The sequence below is a fragment of the Lepus europaeus genome, chromosome 20 (assembly GCF_033115175.1).
Source record: "Lepus europaeus isolate LE1 chromosome 20, mLepTim1.pri, whole genome shotgun sequence".
Lineage (NCBI taxonomy): Eukaryota > Metazoa > Chordata > Mammalia > Lagomorpha > Leporidae > Lepus > Lepus europaeus.
Window position 1 is genome coordinate 11,459,509 of NC_084846.1, and position 11,266 is coordinate 11,470,774.

The following is an 11,266-nucleotide window of genomic DNA, read 5'->3' on the forward strand; positions in this document are numbered from 1 at the left end:
GCGGGAAAAGAGTTTAGGGTGCCCTATAAAAAGTGGCAGAGAGAGATCAGCTCTACCAAGCCCCACCCCCCGCACAAGTCCCAGGCACCTGCTGGAGGCTGCGTCCGGCCCCTCCCCCACCTCTGGAGCGTTCTGAGTTGTTGCTCCGTCGCCATGCGACAGGCGCTCTCAATTCACTCCACCAGCCGGGAAAGCCCAGTGGTGTTGCTAGCAGGGCCCCCTACTCCTGTGCGGGGAGATCCCGGGGCCAGACCCCAGGGCACCTAGCAGGGACCATGCCCGTGCTGGCGCCCCCGGCTGAGCTCAGCCAAGACAGTCGCGTGGGGGCCCCGGCATGGCGCGAGGCGGCACAGGCCACGATGCGCCGAGCGCACCACGTGACCGATCGCTGCGGGCAGGAGGTGGTGACCATGTGGCAGCCCAAGGCCAGCGTGCGGGACCCGCACGTGGCGCGCCACCTGTGCCGCGCCGCCTACATCCTGCCCTGGCGCTTCCGCGTGGAGATGCTGAAAGGCGGCAGCACCGTGGAGAAGCCGCCCCCTGGCGACGGCGTCACGCTGTGGAAGGGCAAGATGAAGCCGCCCGCCTGGCACGCGCGCCTGCCGCTGCCCCTGCACCGCGACGCGCGCGCCCTGCAGACGGCCGAGGTGGTGCACGCGCACGCGCGCGGGGCGCGCCTCACCGCCGCCCGCCTGGGCCGTGCGCAGCACCAAGTGAACGCGCGGCTGCGCCAGCTGCAGCGCCAACGCGAGGCCACCGACCGCAGGCTCAGCCAGGTGCGCAAGGGCCTGCTGGTCAACCAGCAGAGCGTCAAGCTGCGAGGCTACCGGCCCAAGTCAGAGAAGGTAGGAATCTCACCTCTCCCCTACACACACACACCTGGTTGCAGAAGTTGAGGCTTCCATTCCCAAAGATGAGACCATCCCAGGATGAGCCTCCCACCCCCACCCAAGGCCTAGAAAGTGAGACCCTCTGTGTCCCAGGCACACCCGCTCTCTGGGGGATGCCAGGGTCCCAGTCCACATGAAACTTTACCAAAATGTGAACTAAAGGCCGGCGCCGCGGCTCACTAGGCTAATCCTCCGCCTTGCGGCGCCGGCACACCGGGTTCTAGTCCCGGTCGGGGCACCGATCCTGTCCCGGTTGCCCCTCTTCCAGGCCAGCTCTCTGCTATGGCCAGGGAGTGCAGTGGAGGATGGCCCAAGTCCTTGGGCCCTGCACCCCATGGGAGACCAGGAGAAGCACCTGGCTCCTGCCATCGGATCAGCGCGGTGCGCCGGCCGCAGCGCGCTACCGCGGCGGCCATTGGAGGGTGAACCAACGGCAAAAGGAAGACCTTTCTCTCTGTCTCTCTCTCACTGTCCACTCTGCCTGTCAAAAAAAAAAAAATGTGAACTAAAACCCACCCACTCCCAACCCTCGGAGCAAGTGCTTGAAACAGCTCTTAAACTGCCTCTTGGGGTATCTGCATCCCCTATGGAGAGTTTGAGTCCTGCCCCAGCTGCCTACTAATGCAACCCTGGGAGGCAGCAGATGATGGCTCAAGTCCCTGGGTCCCAGCCACCAACATTGTCATCCGAGACCCGGATTGAGTTCTTGGCTCCCGACTTCTGCCTGGCCCAGCTACCAGCTGTTGCAGGCATTCGGCAGGGAGTGAACCAGTGGCAGGCAGCACTCTCTAGGTAACCCCAGAGCTCCACCTTGGGGAGAGAGACAAGATCTCATCTGCCCTATGAGGTCCCTACTTCTAGTTCCCAGATCCCGGTAGCGCAAACCTGCACATGCCTGCGGAATGAGATTCCTCCACCTGTAGCCCCTGGGAGAGGGGGTGAGGGGTCCCCAGATCCATTCCATCTGCGAGGTGAGGGACCTCCATCCCAGCCCTCTGTAAAAGAGAAGCCCCCAGACCCAATCTCCAGAGGGTGAGACTCCACCACCACTATCACCACCAAGTGAGAGAGCCCCTGGAGAGAAGTAAGTCTTCTCAGAGTGTGCAACCCATCTCCAAAGGGTGCAACTGCCTCCAACTTTATCCCCTAATGGCAAGCCCTCTGCAGCCCTGCAGGAAGCAATCTGCTTTCCAGCCAACTCCCGAGGGTGTGAAAGAGTCTGTCCTTGCCTCGCAGGTCCCCGACAAAGCTGACAGTGTGCTCACCTGGGAGAAAGAGGAGCTAAAGAGTATGAAGCGGAAGCTGGAGAAAGACATGGAGCAGTCAGAGACCCTGCTCAAGGTGAAAGAGACCTGGGGCTGGGCAAGTGGCTGTGACCTTGGGGGACCGTGACAGCGGCAAACCCCTCAGCCCATGCTCACGGGGCGGGGGGGGGGGGGGAGGTTCAGTGCGTTTCCACTTTTGCAAAGCAGCAGAACAGAGGTAGGGAGAGGCTGGCCCAGGAACTGGATCGGGAGCTGAGCCTGAGAATGACGGTGACTACCTACCCACTGTGGGACAAACTCTGAGTCATTAAATCAAGTCCTTAAACTCCCCCCTGGGAGATAGAAACTGTGACCTCCTCAACCCCCACACCAATGAGAGACTGAGAAATTGGGGCTCTTGGAGAAATAAACTCACTCAATGCACAGAGCCTACCAGTGATAGGGCCATGACCTCAGCTTCCGTGTCTTGCTTCTTTTTTATTTGAAAGGTAGAGAGGACGATACTGGGGCATAGTAGGTTAAGCCTCCACCTGCGGCACTGGCATCCCATGTGGGTGCCAGTTCAAGTCCCAGCTGCTCCACTTCTGATCCAGCTCCCTGCTAATGCACCTGGGAAAGCAGCAGAAGATGGCTCCAAGTCGTTGGGCCCCCTGCACCCACATGGGAGATCCAGATGAAGCTCCTGGCTCCTGGCTTAAGCCTGACCCAGCCCTGGCCTTTCAGGGGAATAAACCAGCAGATGGAAGATCTCTCTCTCTCTCTCTCTCTCTCTCTCTCTCTCTCTCAGTTACTCTGCCTTTCAAATAAATAAATAAATCTTTTTTAAAAATGGAGCCAGGACTCAAACAAGCACTCAATGCTACACAGAACACCTGCTCCAGCTCAAGGTATCTGGATGGAGTTTTTACATGCTGATGTGTGTTCCATCTCTATCAGCTCCACCATCTCTATCAGCTCCAGCCAAACAGGGCCTCTCACTGCTTCCTTCTGTCTCGGAACAAGGATTTCTATATAAACAGCTGAGTGGAAGTGTGGAGGAGAGCCCCGTTCCAGGGAGTCTTTGGGATGCAATGGGATTAGCTGGTACCCTGTGTGTGCCCTTGACTCATTCACTGGGCAAGAGTCCCCAGTGTCTGGTCCGCTTTTTGTTACTATACCAAAACGCAAGAGTCAGCCTGATGTTGTGAGGAGAGGTTCCTTTGACTCACAATTTGGGAGGTTCACAGTCTGAGATTCGAGCGGCCCCATTGGCTGAAGCCTCTTGTTGATGGCAGAGTAACCCAGTGGCAAGAGAGACAGGGCACACACACCTGTCTGTCCATTTCTCTCTTCAGATGCCACTGAGGGCCAGCATGGTGGCACAGTGGGGTTAAGTCGCCACTTGTGAGACCAGCACCAGCAGATCCGAGTGCTGCTTTGAGTCCCAAACAACTGACACCAGGACACAGAAGCTCCTGCCAGCCCCCTTCTGTCCCTTGCACCCTCACTGAAGGGGCTCATTAAACCCTCAGAACAGAGGGCAAGGGATTGAAGCTGTGGGAGCTTCAACTTAGAAATCCCTTCCTTCCAAGAACTGGCAAAGTGGAGCACATGTTTGGTGCAGTGCTTCAAGACGCTGCTTGGGATGCCCACTCCGGAGGCTTGGGTTCAAGTCCCAGCTCCACTACCAATTCCAGCTCCCTGCTAATGTGCACCCTGGGAGCCCACCTCTAGTGCTTGGGCCCCTACCACCCACGTGGGAGACCTGGATAAGAACTCTGGGCTCCTGGTTTCAGCCTGGCCCAGCCCCAACTACTGCAGGCATTAGAGGGGGGAATGAACCAGCAGATGCAAAGGTCCCTATCCATCTCCCTTTCTCACTCTGACTTCTATACAAATCAACCAGCCCGGGGAAAGGGGGGGGGGGGGGAGACGGGACAGGAGGAGAGGTTCTGTTTACAGCGAGAAACCTTTGTCCCTGGCTGGCTGCAGACAAATCGCCACCTCGCTCAGTCACTCAATCACTCAATCGATGACCCGATTTGCTGGATTGCTTGATTGCTCAACCACCATCCCCTGCTCACGCTTCGTCACCCCTCGGGTCTAGGCTCTGGCCTCCTGCCGCGACAACCTGGGCTTCTGCTGTAAGGAGAGGCTGCAAGTCGTGGACCTCATGAACCAGCCGCTGGACAAGGTTCTGGAGCAAGCAGGCCGCCACTCCTGGGTGAACCTCTCCAGGCCCCCAACCCCTCGCCCTCAAGGCCAGAAAACACACCACCTCCGGACCCTGTGGGGCACCTACACCCCAGGTAGGTCTCCCAGGAAGGAAGGGCGCCTTGGAGTCTACCTTGGCCCCTCCTTGGCTGCTTAGCGGCTCCCTGTCTCTGGGAATGGCCTGGCACAAGTTCTGATTGTAAGGAAACCAACCCAAGAGGCTACCCACATCATCCCTGCTAGGCGCTCCCAGCCACGCCCATCCCCCAAGTCACGCCCTCTCCCCCCACCCCCGGAGCCCACTCACTCACTAACTCATCATCTGCTGGAGAGCAGAGAAGGGGTGCTGCAAAAAAAAAAAAAGAAGAAGAAGAAGAAGGAAGAAAGAAAGAAAGGGAAAAGAAAAGTAAAAAAAAAAAGCCAGGGTCTGGGAAAGTGGGGCTCGGGGTCCCCCACCCCAACGCGCGCACCCAGTGCCATTCTCACAGAGTGCGCCGCGGCGCTGTATGAAGCCAAGCAGCTGCTGATGGAGTCCAAGGACACCCTGGTGGAAATGGCCCAAAAACGAGGCGGACGTTGGCGAGCGCCAGCACCAGGATGAGCGGACCGCGTGTGCGCCTCGCTTGGCGCAGAAGATGCGCGAGACTTTGGAGCTGAAGGTGGAAGGGGCCCTCCCTTACCACCGCCCCACCACCACCACTCCCGGAGGCGGGGGTGGGGGGGCGCTTGGAAGCTGCGGGAGAGGCTGGTGGAGGGACCAGGGCGATGGGGGAGACACGGGGCGTGCACGACCTCCCCCATCCAGCCCTCTCCATCCCCACCTCCCTGCCCTCTATCTCTCCCCGACCTCCGCCTCCCTGCGCTCTCTCTCCCCCCTGGGCCCCCTCCCCCAACCCTACTCCCTCCCTGGCCTCTCCCCGCCCCCCGCCCCGCCCCCTTCCCAACCAGGAAAGGATGAATATGAGCTTAGGGCTGATGAGGGGAGACGATCCACCGGTGCACGAAATTCAGCGAAGAGATGAACATTACCCGTGGACTCATCAAGGTACCGGCTGGGGCGGGGGGAACCGGCAAGGGTTCCCAGGGTGGGCGGCGGGCGGAAAGAGGTGTTGGGCAGAGGCCGCGCCCCTTCATTGCCGCGCCCTCCGCACCCCGCCAGGGTCCGCTGTCGGAAACCGACCTGGAGACTCGCGAGAAGCTGGACCGACCCCTGGTCCGAGTGTACTCAGAGACACGTGGGCACCCAGCTGCCTGAGGCCACGCGCCTTGCCCAGGTACGCCCCCCACACACACACACACAGTCCCTTCCGCATCTCTTCCTCCCGGCCCTGGGAAGGCTCCTTCTTTCAAGCACACCCTGGACCAGGTAAGGACACACCCCCACCCCACCCCCACCCCAGCCCACCTTCAGCCCACGCGATGAGACCCCTGCAACTCCTACGCCTGGGTCGGGTTCGGATACGCCTTCTGGATCTTTTTCTGAATCCCGACACCTTGTCCTGGAGGAGACTCCGCCTCCCGCGCCTACCTGGCCCCCCTCCCAAGTGCCCCCTTCGCCCCCTCACTCTCCAGCGGCAGCCGCGCCTCACCTGCCACCCTGAGTGGGAGAGCCCTTCCCCTCCCTCACGTCGCTCCTCCCACAAGCACACCTGGCACAGGTGTGTCTATCCGCCCGTCCCTCCCCCATCTCACCACCAGGGCACGGACAAGCTGCAGCGCCACATCGCACACGTGGAAAAAAACCTCGACAAGCTGCTCACCACGCACCAGCACCTCACCCAGAGCCTCAACTCCAAGAAGATCGGGCAGGACGTGGACGCCAACGTGGTGCGCCTGCGCCTGCGCCAGAGACACTCGCACATCCACTATGAGCAGGCGCAGCGCTTGGTCAACGACTGGGACCCCGCGCACGCCGCCGCGCCACGACACCTGCGCCGACCCCAAGTGACCAGCGTGCCCGCGACCCCCACCCGCCGCAGCCCCGCTAGCCTGGCATGCGTGCGCACATACACGCGGCGCGGGACCCCGGGAAAGGAAACTCACAGCCAGCCCACGGCCCCCCACTCCCCTCGCCTCACCTTCCCTCCCAGAGCCTTCTAGCAGAATTTATAATTAAAAACAATACCGACGATCATTTAGTAGGCACCCACTGTAAACCAATCACTTAGTATCCAATACGGGAGAAGAAAGTGCATCCCGCAAACTATTTAGCAAGCTGGATCTGGGCACCCGGCAGCGGCGGCTCCCCAGTTTCTCGCTGTGTGGCTTCGGGCAAGGTGCTGACCCTCTCTGGTCTCGGTCTCGCCCTACAGGTGAGATGAGCCGTGCCCAGTTCACGTGGTTGTGGTTGGGATAGGTGAGGATGGGTCTGTCGCGTGATGTGAGCCAGAAGCTGTTATTGTGACCAGGTCCGTGTTACAGATAGGGAAACGGCACAGAGGTGAAGCCACTTGCTCAAGGCCACACAGTAAGTGGACAGCAGTGGGTGGGGCTGACCTGGACTCTGTCCCCTGAGGGAGCTCACAAGTGGATCCAATGCTGCAAAAAAAATGTCATCCTTCTGGGTGCAGCCTCCTCCAGAAGACTGCCCTGACTGAATCCACCCATCCAGTTCACAGCCCCATCCTCTCCCAGGGGGTCCCTAATGCCTCTGAGGACTCTCGGCTGTCGGGGAACTCTTCACCATCCTGGGTGAGGCGTTCATGGATGAGGAGGTGACCACTACAGCCACAGGCAGCCTGGGCTGTCCGTGGTGCCACATCTGCAGAGTCCACCAACCTCGCACCTGGAGCCAGCATCGTGGCACAGGCAGGGGCTTGTGACACCAACGTCTCCTATCGGTGCACCAGCTCTCGAGTCCCGGCTGCTCCACTTCTGATGCAGCTCCCTGCTAATGCGCCTGGGAAAGCAGCGGAAAATGGCCCAAGTGCTTGGGCCCCTGCACCAGGATGGAATCTCACTCAGGCTCCTGGCTTTGGCCTGGCCTAGATCTGGCTGTTACGGTCATTTGGGGAGTTAACCAGCGGATGGAAGATCTCTCCCTCTATCTGCCTCTCAAATAAATAATAAATCTTCTTTCAAAAAAAATTGTGTGTTTACTGAACATATGCAGGTGTTTTTTGTTACTCTTACTCCCTAAATTATCCAAATTGTTTTTAAGATTTATTTGAGGGGCCAGTGCCATAGCACAGTTGGTTAATCCTCCACCTGCGACGCCGGCATCCCATATGGGCACTGGTTCAAGTCCCAGCTGCTTCCCTTCTGATCCAACTCTGCTGTGGCCTGGGAAAGCAGTAGAAGAAGATGGCTTAAGTCCTTGGGCCCCTGCACCTGCATGGAGAGGCTCCTGGCTTTGGATCAGTGCAGCTCCAGCCATTGCGGCCATTTGTGGAGTGAACCAACGGAGGGAAGACCTTTCTCTCTGTCTCTCCTTCTCACTGTCTGTAACTCTGCCTCTCAAATAAACAGAAAAAAATCTTAAAAAAAAAAAAAGATTTATTTGAAAGGCAGAGTGACAGAGGGCAGGGGCGAGACAGAGAGAAAGGTCTTCCTTTCTCTGGTTCATTCCCCAAATGGCCACCAATGGCCAGGCCTGGGCCAGGGCTCATGCCAAGAGCCTCGAAACTCCATCCTAGTCTCCTATATGGGTTGCCAGAATCCAAGCACTTGGACCATCTTCTGCCTTCCCAAGCATATTAGCATGGAGCTGGATCAGAAGTGGAGTAGCCAGGACTCAAACAAACCTTGTGCTCATAGGGATGCTGGTGTCACAGGCGGGCTTAACCTGCTGCACAAACTCCCAACAAAACAATTTAACAACTATTCACATAACAACTGTTCACAGAAAAAAAGTTAAGAGATATTTATTTTGATGCAAGAAATTTTGCAATCCATAGCTACCATTCATAGGGAATGCATACTGTGAAGAAAAAAAAAAACTACACAAAGGTTTCAGAATTTTTTGCACCAAATAAACTTGTCTGTTTTTAAGATTAGTGATTTGAAAGGCAGAGCTACAGAGAGAGGGAGAGACAGAGATTGTCCACCTGCTGGTTCTCACTCCCAAGTGGCAACAACAGCCAGGGCTGGACCATCCAGAGGCCAGAAGCCAGGAACTCCATCCAGGTCTCCCACATGGGTGCAGGGGCCCAAACAGTTGGGCCATCCTCTACTGCTATCCCAGCTGCGTTAGCAGAGAGCTGGATCAGAAGTGGAGCAGCTGGGACTCGAACCAGTGCTCTTATAGCATGCCAGCATTGCAGGCAGCAGCTTAAGCTACTGTGCCACATTGACCCACAAACTTATCTTTTAATTTTGCTGTGTTAGGTGCTGCAAATAATCTAGAGATGATTTAAAGTAAGTCATAAATTTAAAGTAAGTCATAAATGCTACACTTTTAAGATTTGTTTTATTTATTTGAAAATCAGAGTCACAGAGAAAGGCAAGGGAGAGAGAGGGGGGGGGGGTCTTCTATCTGCTGATTCACTCCCCAAATGGCTGCAATGCTGGGGCTGGGCCAAGTCAAAGCCAAGAGCCAGGAGCTTCATCCGGTCTCCCACATGGGTGCAGGGGGCCCCAAGGAGTTGGGCCATCTCCTGCTGCTTTCCCAGGTGCATTAGCAGGGAGCTGCATCAGAAGTGGAGCAGCTGGATCGGAGCAGCTGAGACTTGAACCAGCGCCTATATGGGATGCCAGTATTGCAGGCGGCGGCCTCACAAATGCCTCATTTTATGAAAGAGGGGGTTGAGCATGTACAGATGTGGGGTGCCCGACAGGGGTCCTGAAACCAATCCCTAGGGACATCAAGAGATGACTGAATTTCCTGAGCACCTGACCCCAGAGGCAGAGTTTGGAGTGCCGGCGGGGGGGGGGGGGGGGCGGGCATATAATGGGAGCTAATCCAGGTGTATCCCACCCTCATGGAGCTGACAAAGCATATACCAAGAGTTGCCCTCAACAAACACGAGAATCTTGTCATAGCACAGCAGGCTAATCCCATATCAGAGTGCCAGGTTCAAGTCCTGGTTGCTCCACTTCTGATCCAGCTCCCTGCTAGTGCACCCTGGGAAGCAGCAGGTGCTTAGGTCTCTCTATCACCCATGTGGGAGACCCAGATGGAGTTCCTGCTCCTGCACACATCCCAGCCAACTGCCTTATCTCAAGGAGGGACCTCACAGTCGGGGGGGGGGGGGGGGCTCACCGGGTCTCACAAGATTCCAGACTCTGGCCAGCATGTTCAGCTTGGGAGCAGATCTCAGCATTCACAGATTCTGTATTTGTGAACTCACCCAACTCACTGAGATCTCATGGCAGCCCCATGTCCGTCTTCGTGGTTCTCTTGTGGCCGTTTGCAGATGCACTGAGAGCAGTGAGGAGTTTTAGCTGCTGCAGGTACATGTTCTCCCTCTCTCCCTCTCCCCACTCCCAACCTGGGTTCCCACAAGATGACATTCTGCCTTCTCAGTTCCGTTCTCTCACTAGAAAGTGTCTGTCACAGTCTTTGAGTGCCACGTGTATTTTTTTTTTTTTTGACAGGCAGAGTGGATCGTGAGAGAGAGAGACAGAGAGAAGGGTCTTTCTTTTTGCCGTTGGTTCAATCCTCCAATGGCCAACCGCGGCCGGCGCATCTCGCTGATCCGAAAGCCAGGAGCCAGGTGCTTATCCTGGTCTCCCATGCAGGTGCAGGGCCCAAGGACTTGGACCATCCTCCACTGCCTTCCCCGGGCCATAGCAGAGAGCTGGCCTGGAAGAGAGGCAACCGGGATAGAATCCGGTGCCCCAACCTGGACTAGAACCCAGTGTGCCAACACCACAAGGCGGAGGGTTAGCCTGTTAAGCCATGGCGCCAGCCAAGTGCCACGTGTTTTGCATTTTGTTGGTGCTTTTCTGCTGGTTTTTCTAAATTGTGCGTGTACTTATTTGCATTTTATTTGAAAGGCAGAAGAGATAGGAAGAGAGACGGGGTGAGAGAGATGTCTTCCATCAGCTGATTTCATTCCCCAAATGCCCACAACAGCCTGGGCTGGCTCAGACCTAAGCCAGGAGCCTGGACCTCCACAGGGTCTCCCCACATGGGTGGCAGGGACCCAAGCACTTGGGCCATCACCTGCTCCTTTTCCAGGCTTTGCATCTGCAGGAAGCTGGACAGGAAGTGGAGGAGCTGGAACTCAATGCAGGCACATGGATAAGGGATGTGAGAATCCCAAATGGTATCTTAAGATTATTATTTATTTATTTGAAAAGCAGGGACAGAGAGAGAGAGAGAGGTCTTCCATCCACTGATTCACTCCCCAAATGGCTGCAACAGCCAGAGCTGAGCTGTGCTGATCTAAAGCCAGGAGCCAGGAGCTCCCTCCAGGTCTCCCCACATGGCTGCAGGACCAAGCACTTGGTCCATCTTCTACTGCTTTCCCAGGCCATCATCAGGAAGCTGGAATGGAAGAGGAGCATCCGGGACTCAAACCAGCCCCCAAATGGGATGCAGGCACCGCAGGCGGAGGCTTAGCCTACCATGCCACAGCACTGCACCTCCCTCCCCCCGCCAGTGGTATCTTAACTGCTGTACTAAATGCTCACTCCCGTGGGGAGTTTAAAGGAAAGAAGCTGTTAGGGACTGAAAGTAGCAAAGTGCATTGCTGTATTGTGCACCCTGGGGTAGAAATACCCCAGCTCCTTCTCCCTCCCTAGCCTCTGCTCCCCATTTGGATCCCTATGCTAACATGGGAGCCTCTTGTGTTTCCTGGGGGGGCTTGTTCCTCCGTCTGTGCCTTTGTCCATTCTGATTCCCAGAAAGCTCACACCGAGATGCAACGATGCCTTGCCCCTCCCCACCCCCAGGGGGCTGCACCTGCCCATCGCCCCATCAGCTCAGGTTCCCAGACCAACAGTGTTCACACAATCCCCGCTATTGCCGTGGAA

At 57.0% G+C, this 11,266-nt stretch overlaps 1 protein-coding gene across 1 annotated transcript; it reads left to right on the top strand.

Annotated features, from left to right (window-relative positions):
• Positions 1 to 275: 275 nt before the first annotated feature.
• TEKTL1 (tektin like 1) lies at positions 276 to 6,448 on the top strand. Its single transcript, XM_062178501.1, is given in 10 exon segments — positions 276 to 845; positions 2,127 to 2,231; positions 4,242 to 4,443; positions 4,837 to 4,907; positions 4,909 to 5,007; positions 5,297 to 5,332; positions 5,334 to 5,393; positions 5,508 to 5,573; positions 5,575 to 5,622; positions 6,047 to 6,448. Coding segments are annotated over 10 exon segments (1,659 nt in total).
• The last annotated feature ends 4,818 nt before the right edge of the window (positions 6,449 to 11,266 follow it).